The sequence below is a fragment of the Macaca thibetana genome, chromosome 3 (genome assembly GCF_024542745.1).
Source record: "Macaca thibetana thibetana isolate TM-01 chromosome 3, ASM2454274v1, whole genome shotgun sequence".
NCBI classification, from domain to species: domain Eukaryota; kingdom Metazoa; phylum Chordata; class Mammalia; order Primates; family Cercopithecidae; genus Macaca; species Macaca thibetana.
This window is the reverse complement of record NC_065580.1, coordinates 171318290-171339138: the sequence shown is the minus strand read 5'-3', so window position 1 is coordinate 171339138 and position 20849 is coordinate 171318290. Positions and strand designations below refer to the sequence as shown.

Here is a 20849-nt window from a genome sequence, read left to right as displayed (position 1 = left end):
GATCAAAGTTAAAACACAATAGATGTTCCAGGACATATAAAAAAATTACACTCAGATTTCTGAGAAAGCTATGACAAAGAATTTATAAACCATTTCTTCATGTTCTAAAGGAAGGGTAACATCCCTCCACGACAAGCAGGGTTACGGGCGAGTTGTGCCCAATTTATCCAAGGTCTTCATCTGCTTAATTATAACCAAATGAAAGGATCTAAAAACATCCATAACACACAGCACTTAACTCATTAAGAACACACTCAACATCACCAAATAATTTATTTGGACTCAGAATTAAAAGAACATTTGACAGTTATGAAATGCATGTTTATTCTGAAACATTAACTAGTTGTACAGCTAACCCATGACAAATTACCAGATTAATTTTACTTTATTTCTTCAGGCCGGGGGTTTTTCGATGACTTCAAATTTGGGATCTAAGAAGAAGGGAAAAAAAGGGTCAAGCTTAGCTATACTGCAGGAAAATGGATTATGTAAAATGCTCAAGATTTAACTCATCAATCTTCTGATTTTGTTAGTAAATATCTACTGTTTGTAAACATTTACATAGAAATATAGCTAAACATTTATGCAACACTTTCTATGAGCCACGCATTCCATTAATTGACTTTGCATATATTATGTCATTTAACTACATATGCAGAAGATACTATAATTCTCCCCAACTGTCAGATGAGGAAATATGCAACAGTTAATTACTCAAGATTACACAACTGAAAGTGATTGTCAGGATTCAGGATCAGGCAATTCAATTTCAGATCCCCACCACTTAATCGCTATGTTATGTGATTTCCTATACTGCTCTTATTCTAATGGCAAACATTTAGCCGGCAGCTTCTCAGGCACACATCATGGTCCTAATAAATTCACGTTAACACTGTCATTCGATTCTCCAAAAATCCAAGTAAGGGTAAATATTCTTCACTTATCCCCCACAAGAATGAATCTGTGATTCACAAGATGTACCTTCAAATTTGAAGGTGGGAAATGTATTCATGTCTGCTTTACCAAACATTTGCTTGAGCTTAAAAAGCTCCTTCTCCAGCTCTTGCTGATACTCTGGACCAGTATCAACAGGTCCTCCAGATGTCCTGTTAAGTAAATGAGCAAACAAAAATTAATTTTATGTACTAGTTTACTAAAACAAAATTACTCTTCACCACATTTCAATCTTTTTTTTTTTTCTTTTTTGAGACAGAGTCTTGCTTGGTTGCCAGGCTAGAGTGCAGTGGCACGATCTTGGCTCTCTGCAACCTCCAACTCCCTGGTTCAAGTGATTCTCCTGCCTCAACCTCCTGAGTAGCTGGGACTACAAGGCGCCGCCACCACACCCAGCTAATTTTTGTATTTTTAGTAGAGGGGGGGTTTCACCATGTTGACCAGGATGGTCTTGATCACCTGACCTTGTGATTCGCCCGCCTCGGCCTCCCAAAGTGCTGGGATTACGGGCGTGAGCCACCACACCCAGCCAATAGACCTTTTTAAAGCATTCATGTAGTCGAAGAAAAAACTTCAGAAAGAAAAGAAGTATTTCCACTTCAATTTCAATTCAAACTATTTTATTATGATGAGGTTTCACATAAATGAGGTAACTTCAAACAAATCTCTAACATTCAAGGTTTCTTAGTATCACAGACACTTAAGTCAGAATTTCTCAGGGTCTAAGTTCCAGTAAGGTGTATCATTAAGTCTACGGGCTCTGGAGTCAAAGACTGGTTCCATTTGAGTGTAAGTTCAACTATTCAGCAACTGTGTAAACCTGAGCAAGGCACAGAGCCTCTAAATTTTAGTTTCCACATCTAAACATGAAGTTCCTACCAAACAAGGGTGTAAACGCACACATACCTCTAAGCACAGTGCCCAGCACACAGTGAATACTCAATTATTATCTACTATTATCATTTGCTTTAAGTCAGCCATCACTAAATGGCTTTTAAAGAACTTAGTAACTTTTAAGTTTCTACAATAGGGGTTCTATTAAAGAAGCAAATTATTTCCTACCCTCAGAGATTTTGCAATTTAGAAGAAAAAAATTACATGTTTATAAATATTTATGCTGTAAAGGAGTGATGTGGTGAGCTTCAAAGACATGGTTTAACAAAAAGCTATTCAAGTTGAGGAAGAGATCACTTTTGCTAAGCTAATCAGGGAAAATTTCATTTTAAAAAGGTGGCATTTGAGAAACATCAGGCATTTGGGGCCAGGGTTTATTTTGAGACCTTCTAAGATGGAAAAAGCAAAGACATAGAGGTGGTAAAGGATTGACTATATGTGGGGAATGCTAAGGAGTCTAGATGGAAAAATCAGCAAACCCCAGATCATGAGAGGCCTGGAATGTTAGGCCTGGGAGTTTGTATTTTATTTTATTTGCTAAGCAATAAAATGACAAAATTAGATGTGTGCAGTTTGGGAAAATAAATATAGCATCATGGACCAGCAGCAGGGCCAATTGGGTCCAATTAATTATTTGAAGAAATTCTTCTGTTTTTGTCATAAATATTACTGCCTACCTGGCAATGAACAATATTCTAAATGTAAAAAAAAAATGTACACGTGAAAATTCCTTCAAGGGTAATAACATTTTTACACATGCCTATGATCAAAGTATAGAGTCTTATTTAAGTTAAAGAACGTGCACAAAAAAATACATAGGTGGCTCCAATTTAAGAACTTGTTAACAATGTTTCTTGTTAGAGATCCAATTTTCTTTCAGATTAGCACTGTCCAATAGAACTTTTTGTGATGTTAGAAATATTCTCTGTCTGTGTTGTCCAATATGGTAGCCACTAGCCATATCTGGCTATTGAGCGCTAGAAATAGAGCTAACATGTATGAGAAAATGAGAAACTGAATTTATATATACATTTAATTGTAATTAGAATTTGAATAGTCTCATGGATAATGGCAACCGAAATGGACAGTGTGGTTCTAAATAGATCCTTCAACTAGATACTCTAATACTGGTTACTGATGGATGATGGCTATTTTAACTTTAATATGCACTCTTGTGATAAAAAGAGGCCAGAAATCATCTACCTCCTCAAATGAATGTAAGTCTTGCTGCTTATCTTGTTTATTACTATATCCCTAGGCTCTCACATGGTGACATGGTGACTGGGACAAAGCAGTCACTCAGAAGACACTTGTTCATTTCACTAGCAAATACTAGGCACGCTAATGTACTGAATCATTTAATTTTTATAATATCCTATGAAATGGGTAAGTACTATCATCATCCCCATTTTAGTAAGAGAAAACTGTCCTACAGAAGGTAAACCTGCCCGAGGTCATAGAGCTCATTAGTGGCTGTGCTGGATGCCAGCCCAGGGTCTATCCTCAGAACTCTCCATGTATGTGTTTGCACAAACGAATCAATGACCCACAAACAAGACTCCTTAGATTTCGGGTACACCTAAGAATTCACTTCTTACTAGATAGGCTTTTAAGGACAGTTAAAATGATGCGAACAGCATCAATACTATAACGTAACACCACATTTGGACAGAAGACACTCAAAATTCCCTGACGAGTCCTGTACATCTGGTTACTTCATAGTATGATTTTTGGCAAATTCTAACTGTCAGCCTTGGTTTTCTCATATATAAAACTGGGGTAACATCTATACGGTTGTCAAAGCACATAGTAACTTACTACATTTTTAATCCCTTCACTATTTCTCCTCAGTTTTGGCAACAGTAACACCTTTGTTAGTTACCTCGCCTCAAAAGTCGGTTTTCTTTTATTGTTCCCTCTCCTCTTCCTCTCCAGCAGCTCACCAAAACCAGTCATCAGTGTTTCAATGTCTTGACTCTGTCACTTTTACATTATCACTGCTATGAAGTCAAGGTTCTCATCAACTAATGTTTAGGTTACATTTTGCTAACATATCTATCTTTGCTCTCTTCCCATTTCAAACCTAAGTTATCCTCCTAATTCAGAGTAATCTTCCATCCCCACAGTCATGTTCAAAAAGCTTTAATTTCTCATGAATGCCTACCACATATCTTACTTGCTCAGTCTATAATCAAGGCCTTCCATAATCCCTCATTCTAACCCTATACCATCCTTATACTCTTCATATACCCTATACTTCAGGGAAACAGAATTATACCATTCACCAAATGTATCTTGTGCTTTCTAGTTTTCATGCCTTAGTTCACACCATTTTTTCCTCCTAAAAGATACTCTCCTCCTACCCTCATTTATATGTCCAACCTTCATACACTGATCTTTAGAACCTAGCGTAAACCCCTGGGTTTAGTGTCTACTGAAGGCCTCCTGTGGGTTTGAGAACCATTTCATGCTATAAGCAAAATCATGTAAGTAAATTCTTCATGTTTGTTTCTTTAAACTGGGAAGATGATCCACAGTTGTCCATGAGATTCTGAAGAGGGATGAATACCCAAACACTGCCTTCCAAAAAGCCTCTAAAATGCCTCTAGCTGGAAAGGAGTATTCTTTCCTATGAACTCCCCAAGCACTCAACATTTCCCTATCTTAGCACCTAACTCATTTTACCTTATATTGTATTTATTTGCTTACTAGCTTTCTACTCCTGTCAGACTTTAAGAATATTGTAAAAAAATGCCCTGTGGCCCATCACAGTTAACAGCCAAGTGCTTTACACACAGTAGACAACTATATGAAAGAAAATGGAACTATGAATTCATGCACATCACTCTTCCTAAGACTTGGGCTTTGGACCTGATGACGGCTAAGGTGGTCATTCATTTCCAAAACTAGGGTTCTACAATTGTTTTTCTTGGACTTACATTATGTCATTTCAGAGTCTTTTGTCCTTTAATATATATTCTCAGAGATCTTAACTATGGAAACAGCGTTTTAAAAAAAAGAGCTGTGCTTATACATTTCTCCCAAATTACGAGGTCACAGAAAGGCCACTAAATTGAGGGCTAAAATATACTATGATAATACATTTTTCCCCAATTAGTTTTATGATCTTAGGCTAATTAATGTCTAAGGGAGTTACTTCTTTCAAACTTAGCTGCTAAATGATTTCCAAGACCCTCTGTATTTCTATGAATTGATGTGGTTTATAATATATGACATTACAGTAAGGATATATTTGAAATGGCAATAGATTTAATAGGATTTTCCCTTATAACTAGTACGAGGAAGATACAGTTTATGACTTAAAAAAATCAAGATCCTTACCTTCTTTTTTGAGGGCACCTAATGAACCTCTGTGTCAGAGATGAGCTCAGTGAAGGTCTGACACTTTCAAATACCACATCATTTTTTATTACCACCTTGGAGCTTACATACTTTGAATATTTATATTTACACTGTAGTTATTTATTCACTTACTGTCGCTTAGATTTGTATTCTCTAATCTTGTCCACAAAGAGTTTCTGTACAGGATCAAGTTCCTTATTAAATGCTACTGCTGTAACACCAATGTTCCTCCGAAAATGGACTGAGACTGCTGACCGAATGATAGAGGAGAACCTGAAGAGCCTCTGAAGAATCATGCTGATTCTGTTACTGAAAACAAGCATCAGAAATGTTAATATACGTATCAGAAATCACCTCTAAATATATCATGAGATTCAAATTCTACTAATTGCTACAGAATTACATCATATCAGATCTCAGTCTATACCTGACCACAGTTCCCTTCTCCTCCTCATTCCCCATTGCAAGATTTTTAGGTCTTAACCAAAAGTCCCTGGGATATAGGAACAGTTAAAAACTCAGGCCTGAAGCTTCATCAAGGTTAGAGCACAAAATGTGAGGTGAGGTATTTCTTCTCCCTTGAACTTAGTCTTGGATCAGAGAAAACAGTAGAGGTAGACTGTTGCAACATTGTCCACTCCTAACAGGAAAAACACACTGGTCCCCAAACTGATGTACAAGGTTTCCCATGCCTCAGCCAGGCATGATAATCTGAAAGCGTGGACTTCTCAGGCCCATAGAGGCAGAAACTGCTCTGTCCGTTACAACAGGATTCCAGCCGTTTAAGAATACTGTAACAACTAAATCAAAGTCCAGAAGAACCAGCAAAGAAAAACAGCAGCCATACCAAATGAGCTGTGCATGACACGGGGGAGGGGCTGGCAGTCCAATTTTACCAGTGAAATAAATTGGTGAAGGAGATGGAAGCCTGAACTTTATAAATAAGGACTTATGGCCAGGTGCTGTGGCTCATGCCTGTAATCCCAGCACTTTGGGAGGCCGAGGCGGGCAGATCACCTGAGGTCGGGAGTTCGAGACCAGTCTGACCAACATAGAGAAACCCCGTCTCTACTAAAAATACAAAAATTAGCTGGGCGTGGTGGGGCACGCCTGTAATCCCAGCTACTCGGGAGGCTGAGGCAGAAGAATTGCTCGAACCCGGGAAGCAGAGGTTACAGTGGGCCGAAATCATGCCATTACACTCCAGCCTGGGCAACGAGAGCAAAACTCCGTATCAAAAAAAAAAACAAAAAATAAGGACTTAAAGACTTTCGAATCCCACGACTTCCTTAAGCTAAAATATATTATTTTCTAACTAAAACATTTCAGTAGAGGACAATCCCTGTTGAGATTTACTTTAGTGATTTAAAGATCAAATGCAAAAAGTATTCCAAATTAAAACAAATAGGTGTAAACAGGAATTCTAGAAGAAAAGGAATAAAGAGGGCCAAGCGCGGTGGCTTGTGTGTGTAATCCTAGCACTTTGGGAGGCCAAGGCAGGTAGATCACTTGAGGTCAGAGGTTTGAGACCAGCCTGTCCAACATGGTGAAACTCTGTCTCCACTAAAAATACAAAAATAAATTAATCCCAGCTACTTGGGAGGCTCAGGCAGGAGAATCGCTTGAACTAAGGAGGTGGAGGTTGCAGGGAGCCCAGATCACACCACTGCACTCCAGCCTGGATGACAGGGCAAGACTCCAACTCAAAAGGTAAAAAAAAAAAAAAAAAAAAAAAAAAAAAAAAAAAAAAAAGGAGTGAGAGACCATAAATAATTAGAAGAATACATTTTTCTCAGATCAAGGCCGAGTCTATACATTGACAGGGCTTGCCAAACCCCATATTGGAATGGTGACAAAATGCTCACAATGCACCACAGCCTGGTAAAATTTCTGCATCATTTTTTTTTTTTGAGACAGGGTCTCACTCTGTTGCCCAGGCTGAACACAGCTCGTTACAGCCTCGACCTCCTGGACTCATGCAATCCTTCCACCTTAGCCTCCCAAGCAGATGGGAGCACACTTGTGTGCCATCACACCAGGCTAATGTTTACTTTTATTTTTTTGTAGAGACAAGGTCTTGCCATATTGCCCTGGCTGGTAAAATTTCTGAATCTTCGAGTGAAAACCTGATATGCTAACATGCTTGCATGCCTTCCCAAATTTCCTAATGACAATACCAGTCATCATCGTGTTGACACTGGACTTCTACTAAGTCATAATAGGACTAGTGGAAGTATACACGCTATGTTATTGGTCTAAAGTAATACAGAAATTAGATATAAGTATTTAGAGGTCAGGCGAGGTGGCTCACCTCCCAGCACTTTGGGAGGCTGAGATGGGAGAATCACTTGAGGCCAGGAGTTTGAAACCAGCCTGGCCAACATGGTGAAACCCTGTCTCTACTATTAAAAAAAAAAAAAAATTAGCCAGGCATGGGCACACCTGTCATCCCAGCTACTCGGGAGGCTGAGGCAGGAGAATCACTTGAACTTGGGAAGTGGAGGTTGCAGTGAGCCAGGATCACACCACTGCACTCCAGCCTGGCCTACAGAGCAAGAGCCTGTCTCAAAACAAAGAAATTAGAAATAAGCATTTAGAAACTTATAACGACTCAAGAGGTAATTTGTTTGCTGAATTTAAAAATAAAAAAAATAGAGCTTATGAACCGGGTGTGGTGGCTCATGCCTGTAATCCCAGAACTTTGGGAGGCTGAGGAGGGAGGATTGTTTGAACTCAGGAGTTCAAGACCAGACTGGGAAACATGGAGAGAACCTGTCTCTAAAAAATTAGACGTTGTATTTTAAGTGACTTCATTGTTTTGTTTTTTAAATTTCATTTCTTTTGTAATTCATTTTCACTGTACTCAAAAGTGTCCACAAGAGCGGGTGTGAGAATGGCCCTTTACCACTGACAGTTTGAGAAGCACTAGCTAGAAAACTGTAGAGTAGCACAATAGTTCTCAAAATGGGGTTGGGGGTGGGGGAAGAGGTGAGATTTTCCCTCCATGGAGACATCTGGCAATGTCTTTAGACATTTTTGGTTGTTCTCACCAAGCTGAGTGCTACTGGCCTATAATGAGTACAAAGCCAGGAATGCTGCCAAACACTCTATAACGACAATAACAGCCCTCTCACCCACAAGAATTATCTGGTCAAAATGTCAATAATGCCAGGGTTGACAAACTCTGGAATGGCATGTAAAAATTATCAAAAGAAATCCTACAATGAGCCAGGTGCAGTGGCTGATGCCTGTAATCCCAGCACTTTGGGAGACCAAGGCAGGAGGATCACTTGAGCCCAGAAATTCAAGACCAGCCTAGGCAACATAGTGTGACCTCATCTCTAAAAAAAACCAAAACAGCCAGGTGTGGTGGTGAGTGCCTGTAGTCCCAGGTACTTGGAAGGCTGAGGCAGGAGGATCACTTGAGCTTGTTAGGTAGAGGCTGCAGTGTGCTGTGATTGTACCACTGCATTCCAGCCTAGGTTACAGAGTGAAACCCTGTCAAGAAGGAGGAGGGGAGGGCAGGGCAGGGGAGGGCAGGGGAGGGGAGGGCAGGGGCAGGGGAGGGGAGGGCAGAGGAGGGGAGGAGAGAGGAGGGCAGGGGAGGGGAGGGGAGTCCAACAATCAGGCCGGGCACGACGGCTCACACCTGTAATCCCAGCACTTTGTTGTAATCCCAGCATTTTGGGAGGCCAAGGTGGGCGGATCACCTGAGGTAGGGAGTTCCAGATCAGCCTGACCAACATGGAGAAATCTGTCTCTAAAAATACAAAATTAGCTGGGAGTGGTGGCACATGCCTGTAATCCCAGCTACTGAGGAGGCTGAGGCAGGAGAATCGCTTGAACCCAGGAGGCAGAGGTTGCAGTGAGCCAAGATCGTGCCATTGCACTCCAGCCTGGGCAACAACAGCGAAACTCTGTCTCAAAAAAAAAAAAAAAAGAAAAGAAATCCTACAATCAATACAATCAAAATATGCTTCACCTGAATGAAAGCAAAGTATTTGAAGAAATTAAAGAATTCATAACATATCACTTTTTTTTTTTTTTTTTGAGACGGAGTCTCGCTCTGCCGCCCAGGCTGGAGTGCAGTGGCCGAATCTCAGCTCACTGCAAGCTCCGCCTCCCGGGTTCACGCCATTCTCCTGCCTCAGCCTCCCGAGTAGCTGGGACTACAGGCACCGCCACCTCGCCCGGCTAGTTTTTTGTATTTTTAAAGTAGAGACGGGGTTTCACCGTGTCAGCCAGGATGGTCTCGATCTCCTGACCTCGTGATCCGCCCGTCTTGGCCTCCCAAAGTGCTGGGATTACAGGCTTGAGCCACCGCGCCCGGCCAACATATCACTTTTATACCCCATTAGGGAAAAACACTTGAGAAAAGGCTACAAGCAAACAACAAATGACCTTTCATAAGGTCATGTGCCACTTATTAGCATTCCTATGTTTAAACATACAGAAACTGAGGATTAGCATTATCTGGTCAAAGTTACACAGCAAAATCTAACTTAACACAAATATGTAAAAAAAACAAAAAATTGTGCAACTCAATGCCTACTTTCCTTTCTAGCAAACTAAGGACATGCTTAACATTCAGCAATAAGTTCACCCAACATTTGCTCAGCCCTATATACTGTGTAAAGTACTTCCATATATATCCTCTCCTTGTACCCTTACAGCAATACTCTTAAAAGAGTTAGAAGAAAGTGTTCTTATCCCTGCTTTACGTATGATAAAACTATATCTAAGAAAGGTGAAGCTGCACATAGTCACACAGTTAATTTGCTCTAAGTCTGACTGCAGATGTTATTCCTGCTACAACATGGGTAAACTTCACTTTCATTGCTTCAATTATCTAAGTGCCTATGATTCCCTAATCGCATTTCTAATTTTAGTATTCATCCTGAACCCCAAATCTATACACAGTATTCAACAGTTCTCGTCTCCCTTATAAGTTCTACGAACTCACCCAAAGAACGAACACATAATCTCATATCAAAACTTGTTCCTTCTCCTTTAATCATTTTCATTTTTTTCACTGATAGTGAATGCGCATTGTCCACTGACACGCAGAAGATAGTCATTACACAAATAGCTGTGAAATACCACCTGCCATAAATTCTCCATTCCAGTACCATCGGGTGCCACAAGAGAATATGATAGCGTCTGACATGATCAGAAAGACTGGGGAAGGCAACAGTAAGAAAACACTAGTCTGAGCAGAGGCCTCGTCGTGGGCGGGGGCATGGTTCTCCTATTTATAGGGATGACTGACCAGCCATAGGTTAGTAGGTTCGCTGCCTCGTCAGTGCACATTCCTAAGAACAATCCATAAAGTCGCCTAACGAAGTGTTAGCACTATCATCGTTTTTAGGTGGGATGCAAACTTTCAAGATTGTAACTATTCTTTTCCCTCTTATGGTGCCCGTTCTGCCTAAGTAGCTTAGACGGTCCCGTGCGCCCGGGTAGGCCTGGCCGAAAACCTCTCCCGCGCGCCTGACCTTGGGTTGCCCCAACCAGGAAGCGGGCCCGAGACCCCAGGCCGCCCTTACCCCCGCGCCGCCCCATTAGCCCTCAGAGAGGGTATCGATCTTATTTCTGGGTCTAGGCAAACTCCCAGGTCTAGAAACGTAGAGGTCAGCTGTGACCCCGGGCCAGGCAGCGCAGGTATCCAGGACACAGAGCCGCTCTCTCCTAGTAGGGTAAAGGTGAGAGGCAGCCCAGGCCTCGTGAAGAAACCCAGAACTGGAGTCCCAAGAGGCCACGCTGATCTAGCTACCCTCCCAGTCACCTTGCACTCAGTCCCGAGCTGCCAAAGCCTCCGCCGCCACCGCCACCGCTCTACTTCCGGCCCTGGCTCCGCCCCCACACGCCTACCCGCCATCGCAATGCATTATGGGCCGCCGTTTCAGTCGGTCGACGCTCACCGGACAGGAAGCGTCTCGGAGACAGTCTGCGACCGGACGGGTCTAGGTGAGACAGAAGCCAAACAGGAGGAGGAAGTGGAGGGTAAGTGCTTCCGGGTCCCCTGGCAAAGCCTCCGCCATCTTTTCTTCCCCTAATTTGACCCGTTCTTTTTCCCCTCCTTGAAACCTTGCTCTGTACGCATGCGCCCTTTGACTGGCCTTTCCCCTAGTTCAAGCTCCCCTCCGAGTCAGCGTCCTGTTCGTTAGGGTTATCGAGGTGTATAGTGGTGCAGGGAAAGTGAGACTATGTAAAACAGAGCGGATTGGGGCGTTGTGCTTCCTTGTGCCTCCTTGTGCCTCGTGAGCCTCCGTTGCCTTGGGCGTTCGTTTTGCGCACCCTGCTGGGAGTTGTAGTCCTGGACCCGGAGGTGCCTGGGAGGCGGGAGGGGGGTTGGGGCTTCTCAGTGCCGATTCCGCGGGAAGGGCCCTGGGGCCTCACACTTGTAGTCGCGGGAGCTGCAGGTCTTACCCGGAGAGACACTGCACGTGGAGCCCGCGCCGCTGCCGTTCTTAGCCGGCTCTGGAGTGCGGGCGGGGGCAACAGGGCCGATTCCGGAGTGGGTGAGTGCGGCCTCCGGGGAGGAGGGGAACGCGGGCCCGCGCGGGCCGGCCTCGTTCCGGGGCCTTTTCCCCCACAGCGGCCCCCCCGCGGCCGCCTCTGTGTTTTGTTTCCGCTGGTCCCCGACGCTGTGACTCCCATTTCCGTTCGTGGAGACTTGAGGGAGTCGGGTGGGGAGGGGCGGGAGAGGCTGTGCGGGGAGCGAAGGGGAGGGGCGGGGGGCGAGAGGCCTGGAACCCGGGGGGACCGGGCGCCGCCGGGACCCGCGCCGGACGGGTCGCCTGTCGCCGCTCCCTCCCTTCCGCGTCCCCTCCTCGCCGGTCCACACTCCGCCGCAGTCTCAGCCTGCTCAGCTGGGATGTGGTCCTGATGCCCCCAGATTTTAAGAGCAAAAGGCAGACCCTGTCTCATCGCGGGACTCAGCGATTCACTCACTTCAAATCCAGTGTCTTTGTAGAACAACACAGTTACACGAAAATCATTTATCAGCGTATATGGTAGTCATCTGGGTTTGGTTTTTTTTTGTGTTTGTTTTTAAGCGAGGAAGTAAACCAAGGAGATAACAATGGGTTGTCTACTTTTAAAGTTTTGTGTGTGCTGGAAGACACGCTGTGTGTGCGTGTTTGGATTTAGGGACCCCAGTTTGATCGGGTTAGCGACCGAGAGGTCAGTGCCTAATATTGCACTGCAAGATTATTAGAAATGTAGACATAAAGTTCACTTCATAAATAGTTTCCACTAATAGCAGTAGAGCTGACTCGTGAGAGGAGCAAAGATTTAGCAGGATTCACTTGAGCGAATTGTAGAACGAGGCGGTGATAACATTCCTAGGTAGTGTTATCTTGAACTTCAGAAGAAACCGCTCAACTCTTAAGCAATTGCTTGAGGGACCAGCCTGTCTCTCAGGGTTCCCTCCAGGCTTTCCAAGCTGCTTTATTTTTAGACAGACAGTGACGCTGGGTGGACTTAAGTCAGTTTTACCTGAATTGTGTATACAAGAGCATCTGTCATGAGGCATGTATGGTAATGAAGTAATTAAATCGTGAGCTAGATGTTAGGTTGAAGTAAGTCCTCAGACCGAGTAGTAAGTTAAAACTGTTGACTTTAGCCTTCCCTCAACTCTTTATATATAAAACTCCAAACCTATGGAAAAATTGGGGGAAAAAATCATACAGTGAACACCCATATACCCTTCACCTGGGGGTCCCAACTGTTAATCTTTCACTGTATGTCTGTCTTCATATTAAATAGATGTGCATGCTTTGCTTTTTCTTAACTGCTACCTTTATTTTTGAAATAAAAATGTCTTTTAATTTCTTCAGACACTGAAAAGCATTTATTTAATAACTTAGGAAAATGTGCAGTAAATTTCGCAGGTACTCCTACACTCCACTTATATTTATAATATATTGGGAAAAAATGTTCTAAGTTCTGTAATTAATAACGCACTCCAATGAAGGACAATTCTCAAATTTATCTGTAATTTCAAAAGGGAATGTTACATCTATCTGTATTTTAAAAGACACTAGCTGTTCCCAGAATTTTTCGTTAAATTCAAGTTCAGTTTGTATCCCATCTTGTGGAACATTCCGAACCCCAGGTTGGATTTAATCCAGCAGAACCAGAGTGTCAGTGAAAATATATGAAATTGTTCTGTGCAGTTCTGGCGGGGGCAGCCCTTAGATGGAGAAACTGCTAGTAATTTTCTCTCAGTTTTCCTAAGTGTTGACGTAGAAGCCTGGGGAATTGGTTTCAGAAAAAGAGATAAGACTCACTCAAAAACTGATATGTAAGATTGGGACTATTTCTCAAATCTCTGTTTTGCTTCTCTAGACTAAGCATAGATAGAGAACCTGGAGAGAAAGATCATTTAAGAGACTGAGTAATATTTTTTGAAAGATCATTTAAGAAACTGAGTTTTATATATATATATATATGTATTTTTTTTTTCCCCTCCAAAAGGGCATGGGTTTTTGTTTTGTTTTTTTCTCTATTTGGCACTTTTGAGGGATTGGTCTATAAATTTTTTGAAAGATCATAGGATACATTTCTTTGTAGCAACTTCCTATTTTAGTGTTTATATTAGGGGAGCCCCAGGTGTCCCTGTTGACAAGTCATTAGGGCCGCTTCTCAGCCTCTGGCTACATCATATGCTTTTTTTTCTATTTTGCCAAGGTTTCCAGAAAATTATGTTTTCTAATCATTAAAAAATGGGTTGTGGAGATGGGAGTGGACCTCTTTATAAGCCCTGAAAATAAGTGATTTTTTAAAGTGCTATTCTGCTGCAAACCTGATTCTCACTGTTTTCTGTAAACAACAGTTTTTTATAATTTATTTTGTGTGGACGTTATTTCCTTTTAATCAGTACTAAAATTCCATAGTGTATGCTTTCTCCGTGTTTTCTTTGATTAATACTTTCTTAACATAGACACTTGGATTGGCACCAGCTGTCACCAACAAAGCTGCCCTGAACATTATCAGTCAATCCTGTTAACCAATTGGAGAATTTTTCTGGAATGCTGAGTTAGGGATGAACTTGCTGGGTTGCAGGTGTAAGTATGCTTGATATACTTTTCTGCAGAACATCTACACCTGTGAGCACCACAGCTACAGAGACAGGGGAATCTTATGTTCCTGCTAACTGCTCTCGTTATTTAACTTTCTGACATTTGCCGCCTCCCCCGTGCCCCGACACACACACACGCAGTATAAAGTGGTACTTTCTTGTTTTAAATTGAACTTTTGAATGATTTGAATTTGGGCATTTTTTTGTATCATGAGTTATTTTGGTTTCCCTTTATGTGAAAATCCTTTTCCTAGGCTTTGGCTACTTTTCTAATTTGTCCCTTTTTTTGGTTATCAAATTCCAGGCCATTGTCTATTCCATTGTCACTTTTGGGTGTTGGAAATACCTTCCCATTCTGTAGCCTGTCTATGGAACATAAATCTTGATTTTTATGTAATCAGATTTTTCTCGTTACGGTTATGTTCTTGGAATTTTATTTAAGAAATCCTTTTCTATCCTGAGACCACAAAAATGTCCCCACCATTTTCTTCTGTTTCATAGTTTTGCCTTTTATGTTTAATCCTTTAAGGCATCTGTAGTTCATTTTATATGGTGTGAAATAGTTCTTATTCATTTATTCAACACATATTGGTGGAGTGCCTGCTGAATATCTACACCTGTGTGTACCACACAGTACCACTCTTCAGAGTACTTTGTATATATCTGTGAACACATATTCCTGCCCTGTGAAGCTTATGTTGTCCTTCAAGGTAGATCCCTACTGGTTTTCCACCTGTTTTCTTTAGCACTCAGGTTGAATTCCACAATTTTACACATAGCACCAGTTGAGGAATAGGCTTTATTGGAGAAAGGGAAGGCTTATTAGGCCAGCATCAGCAAGAAAAAAGAAAACCAGAGGGTCTTCATTTTTTCATCATCCCTAATAGAAGCCTGCTGGAACCTGTGCAGTCTGCCAGATAGGCGTGTGAACGGAGCCTGCGCAGTCTGCTCCATGTGCATGCATCCAGCCCATTGGAGAACCTTACCCTTTTATTGTTTGTCCTTTAAGGACAAGCCTGAGAGCAACGTTAATTATGTGGGAAAAATTAGATCATTTTGTATCAGGCAGTCTAGATTTGGATGCTAGCTATTTGTCAAAAAACCAGCTACCCCAGAGTTGGAGATATTGAGAACTGAGGAGAGTTATAGCCCTTTCGAAAGTGGAAAGGGAGACAGTTTGTTAATGTGAGTGTGACAAAGTATGCAAATTTAGTGGCTTAAAAACACCACCAGTTTATTATCTTACAGTTTTGGAGTCAAATATGAAGTAGGTCTCTGGGCTAAAATGAGGTGTTGCCAGTCCTGTTTTTCTAAAGCCTTCCAAGGAGAATCTGTTCCTCGTCTAGCTTTCAGGAGCTACCTGCATTCCTTGGTTGATAGCTCCTTTCCTCCATCTTCAAAGCCAGTCGCAGCTAACCAGCAAGTCTTCACATTGAATCACTCTGGCCCTCTCTTCCAATTTCCTCTTCTACTTTTATGGACCTTCTACTTTTATTTAGTTATTTTAAGAGCCAGGGTCTCACTGTTGCCCAGGAGGGAGTGCAGTGGCGCGATCATCGTTGACTGCAGCCTCGACTCTTGGTCTCAAGCGATCTTCCCACTTCAGCCTCCCGAATAGCTAGGACTGCAGGTGCACACCACCATGCCTGGCTAATTTTAAAATATAGGAGACAGGTTCTTTTTATGTTGCCCAGGCTGGTCTTGAACTCATGGGTTCAAACATCCTCTCTCCTCGATCTCCCAAAGTGTTGGGATTACAGGTATGAGGCACCATATCTGGCCCAGCTGCGTTTTAAAAACGATCACACTCTGGCTGTTTTATTGGCTGAGAATAGACTGGGGGGGGGACAAGAGTGAACACAGGGACCTCCTTTAGGAGATTGTTGCAGTACTCCAGGTAAGGGGTGGTGGTGGCTGTGGTACTGATATACGCAATACAGAACCTATATTTGAACAACCATGGTTCATCCGCATCTGGAATGATACCTGCTTAGGTTGATACACCAGAACTGTGACATGGAGCCACAGGTGGTTTAGCGTCACCTCTGAATAGTGTTTGTATGAGATGGGGCTCAAAATAAGGTTGCTCTATGCAAAACATTTGAATGCAGTGCCTGATGCTCAGTGAGTAATGGTTATTAATACAAATGAATATTTAAATTCTTCGTTTCGTCAAATCTTGTGAGTGGGAACACAACTGTTTTGTAAATGTCGGAATACCAAATTTAGTGGAGCATTCATTATAAAGGTACGCCTCTTTTTAGATGTGCCATACACTTTAACGTCTCAGAAGGTGCTGTGGACTGAAATTACATATGGAGTCCAAAGACAAATTTATTGACCTACAAGGGGGTAGTTAATAACAGAACCTGGTATTTAACAGTAGTAACACCTCAGAAATGTCCACAAAGAAATATCTATGTGTATATAGCTATTTGTGCATTACTTAGCATTTTTAAAATTCTAATGTTTTTGTATCAGTGGTTTTAAGCAATAGATAAAAATTTTACGTTGGATAATTAAAAACTGAAGTAGTGGTTTGTTTAAAATAAAACCACATCTGAAAAAAATCATTAAAAATTTTCTACTGTGTGTAATCAGGGAAATAATATGCATATCTATACTTTATTACTTTGTTTTGCTGTTTTATAATATTGCATTTATAAGGGACATCATTTGTATCAAATCCTAGCTGATTAATTTGCATGTCATTGTATCAGTGTGATACTTTGCAGTAAATTATGCTACTAAGGTACAACTTTTAGCTGAATAAACATAGTTCATCTCCATGTTAAGCTTCAGGTTTGAATCTTTTATTGAGACTGAGTTGCTTTAATATAGTTAACAGACCCTTAACTTAATTTTGAGGTAACTTACTGATTGCGATTGGTCCCAAAAATATCCCAGTAAATCCAGTAGATTGATGAAGTTGTCATGTCAGGTTGATAAACACCAGTTTTTAAAAAAATTAATTTGTAAATGTCATTTGTGGATTTTCTTTATTTTATTTTTCCAACAGGGTCTCACTTTGTCGCCCATGCTGGAGTGCAGTGGTGCGATCATGGCTCACTGCAGCCGCAGCCTCCTGGGCTCAGGTGATCCTCCCATCTCAGCCTCCCAAGTATTAACAGCTGGGACTACAGGTGCGTGCCACCACGCCCTGCTAATTTTTGTATTTTTAGTAGAGACAGGATTTCGCCAAGTTACCCAGGCTGATTTCAAACTCCTGGGCTCAAGCAATCTGCCTGCCTTGGCCTCCCAAAGTGCTGGGGTTAGAGACATGAGCCACCACGCCCAGCTGATTTTCTTCTATGAGTAAAGACTACTTCCCCCTCTTCTGCTTGCCCTTTGCCTTTTATTTGAATTGGGTCTCTACTTCTTGTGTGTCGTTTCTGTTTATGTAGATAATTTTAAAGTATCTTAAAAAGTCACTCTTGCAGGACCGATCCTTTGAAATACTTCAGCCATGACTAAAAGAGAAGCAGAGGAGCTGATAGAAATTGAGATTGATGGAACAGAGAAACCAGAGTGCACAGAAGAAAGGTAGGTGTTTCTGAATTTTATCATTTTTTTCAAAATACCGATATACCTAATTAAAACCAGGAAACAAGTCATAGTTCTTTTGGACTTCCTTTTTTTTAAAAAAAACTGTTCTCAGCATTTTAGGGGATAATGTATTGTTTTATTTCCTCTGACTTAGTGTGCTTGTAGCTGAGAGGGAAAGACAGTTTTAAACTAATGATAGTAAAAGGGTGAATGAAATCAAAAGCAATTGATTTCAATAGTTTTCTCCTTTGGGGCATTTAATTCTTTATTCTTTTCCTCAGCACTGGTTGCTTTAATTTCAGAAATAGTTTAATTCAACCTGAACTATTTTAACAGATATTTATGAGTAACTGTTGTAAACAACTAATTGACAAGAATATGTGAATAAATAAGATACTAATCTGCCCTTATAAAGGCCACATTGTATTTGAGGAGACATACAGGTATATGAGTAATTATGTGACCAGTACTAAGCATAAAGTGTAGTGAAAAGTGTTAATTCTTGGAATAATAATGGAATCATACTTATTTGAAAGGAGGACAGTAGTAGTGAGTTCAGAATCCAAGGAGAGAACATGAGTAGAAATAGACATTTGGGCGTCAACAAGAAGATTGAGGAAAGTAGTAGTTAGTGATCCCTATTTTACTCTGTGGAGTAGGAGGGGAGATAATAAACTGACAGTAAAAGGGACTGAAAAGTAATAGAGAATCTCTGTAGAGTAACAGGTTTAGAAATCTCTGCAGTGCAACTGAACAAGATAATTAAGGTTAAGGAGGATACTGAGTGTTGAGAGTACAGTTGAGATTTAAAACCTTAAATTTTTAATAGAGCTTTTCAACTTGTTTATCCCAGTTTTTCCAGCATAAGAAAGAGGGAATGCATGCTTCTGTGGAATTTCATGTATAGATATTTGTGTAACAAATTACCCCAAAATTCAGAAACTAAAAATGCCCAACATTCGGCCAGATGCAGTGGCTCATGCCTGTAATCCCAGCACTTTGGGAGGCTGAGGTGGACAGATCACTTGAGCCCAGGAGTTCAAGACGAGCCTGGGCAGCATGGCAAAACCCTGTCTCTATAAAACATGCAAAAAAAAAATTAGCCTGGCCTGGTGACATGTGCCTAAGTCCCAGCTACTCTGGAGGCTGAGGTGGGAGGATTGCTGGAGCCCAGGAGTTTAAGGCTGCAGTGAGCCATGATTGTGCCACCGCATTCCAGCTTTAGTGACAGGACAAGATGCTGTCTCAAAAAAAAAAAAAACCCAATATTTTTTATTGCACATTGTTTCTCGGAGGAACCTGGGAGCAACTTACCTGGGTGGTTTGCCTCGGGGGTATTTCATGAGTCTGCAATGAAGCTGTCAGCCCGGGCTGCAGTCTCCTAAAGACTGGACACTAGGGCTCGGGTGTCTGCATCCAAAGTCATGCTTGAGACTCTTAGCAGGATACCGCAGTTCCTCATCACATGACTGTCTCTAGGGCTGCTCATGGGATGGTAGCTGGCTTCCCTTAAAGCAAATGGTCTGAGAGACATAGAATGGCAAGGTAGAAAGCCCCAGTGTCTTTAAGTAATCTAAGAAGTGACATACCACTTTATCTTAGTCTTCTGGTCGCACAGTCCAACCCTGGTACAGTGTGGGGCGGAACTTTGAAAGGGCATGCATTTAAGAATCATTAGGAGCCCTCTTTGAGCCTAGCATGCGTATATTTGTGTTTATACAAGCATGCACACAGATGGTCCACAAAGTCTAAAGTATATACTATCCGACCTTTTGTGGATAGTCTAGGTTAGGCGACAGATCGGTAATTAATATGTATGACCTATGTGAAGGAGGCAGTAATTGACATTTACCTAATGTAGATTTTTGCTGTACAGGAATTTAGGTCCAGTTTTTTGAGATCATCTACTTTTTTTTTTAAAGAGAAATTGGTACTTTAGATATTTGTATGAAGTCTTCCAAGGTTTTAATGATAGTAATAAAAACTTTAGAAAAATGTTTAATGTTCAGCTAGTATAAAATAGTTCTTTAAAAATTTGTTTTAAAGTGACATCTGAATCTCAAGAATAATTGTTACAAAAAAAGAAAAAGCTGGCCTGGCACAGTGGCTCATGCCTGTAATCCCAGCACTTTGGGACGCCAAGGCAGGTGGATCACGAGGTCAAGAGATCGAGACCATCCTGGCCAACATGATGAAACCCCATCTCTACTAAAAATACAAAAATTAGCTGAGCATGGTGGCACATGCTTATGGTCCCAGCTACTCGGGAGGCTGAGGCAGGAGAATTGCTTGAACCCAGGAAGTGGAGGTTGTAGTGAGCCGAGATTGTGCCACTGCACCTCAGCCGGGCGACAGAGCAAGACTCCATCTCAAAAAAAAAAAAAAAACAGCAACCTACCATGGCTATAGCTGAAGACTTTGGTAAAAAGGCTTACTTAAGATTTTTTTTTTTTTTAACCTTAAAAAATAACAATAGTATACTAGTATTTTTAAATAAGCTTGTTTTTAATCATGAGGGGTCTATTTTATAAATTTTAAATGTTTTAAGTCAGGTGCAATGGCACACATCTGTAGTCCCAGCGACTTGGGTGGCTGAGGCAGGAAGATCACTTTAGCTCAGGAGTTTGGGGCTGGCCTGGTGTGAACATAGGGAGACTGTCTCTAAAATTAAAATATAAATAAATGTTTTAGAAAAAATTTTAAGTTATATACATTCATTGACTATCGTGTATGTATCTCATTTTACTTGTAATTTATGTGAAGACTCCAGATTTTTTAATGCATACTGTTTTTGACAATCACAAATGAGATTTAAATCATGTTTAAATTAAACATGTTGGAATACTTAATTGAATTCCACATTTACCAATTCAGCAAATATTACTTAGTGTTTGTCTTCTATTTGGTCCTATATAAGGATTTGTAAGAGATATATAGGATTACTTACCAAAGATTTTAACCCTTTTGAATTCAAAGTGTGAAATAATATGAAAGAGCACTAAGACAG

The 20849-nt window shown here is 41.3% G+C and overlaps 2 protein-coding genes across 12 annotated transcripts in view; one reads left to right on the top strand and one right to left on the bottom strand.

Annotated features, from left to right (window-relative positions):
* Positions 1-254: 254 nt before the first annotated feature.
* The window catches only part of ATP5PF (ATP synthase peripheral stalk subunit F6), a 985871-nt gene continuing 965276 nt past the window's right edge, over positions 255-20849 (bottom strand). For 3 of the 6 annotated variants that reach the window (XM_050784785.1, XM_050784783.1, XM_050784784.1), the window contains exons 2-5: positions 10997-11048; positions 5344-5520; positions 982-1106; positions 255-431 (exon numbers count right to left, since the gene is read on the bottom strand). In XM_050784785.1, the coding sequence (XP_050640742.1) occupies positions 394-431; positions 982-1106; positions 5344-5507 (327 nt within the window). In that variant the 5' untranslated portion in view covers positions 5508-5520; positions 10997-11048 and the 3' untranslated portion in view covers positions 255-393. Of the gene's footprint in view, positions 432-981; positions 1107-5343; positions 5521-10996; positions 11098-11132; positions 11196-20849 lie in introns of those variants that run through there. The other 3 variants (XM_050784782.1, XM_050784786.1, XM_050784781.1) reach the window with 3 other exon arrangements.
* The window catches only part of GABPA (GA binding protein transcription factor subunit alpha), a 37876-nt gene continuing 28142 nt past the window's right edge, over positions 11116-20849 (top strand). Inside the window, exons 1-2 of one of the 6 annotated variants that reach the window (XM_050784766.1) lie at positions 11116-11214; positions 17737-17839. In XM_050784766.1, the coding sequence (XP_050640723.1) occupies positions 17763-17839 (77 nt within the window). In that variant the 5' untranslated portion in view covers positions 11116-11214; positions 17737-17762. The other 5 variants (XM_050784765.1, XM_050784767.1, XM_050784770.1 and 2 more) reach the window with 5 other exon arrangements.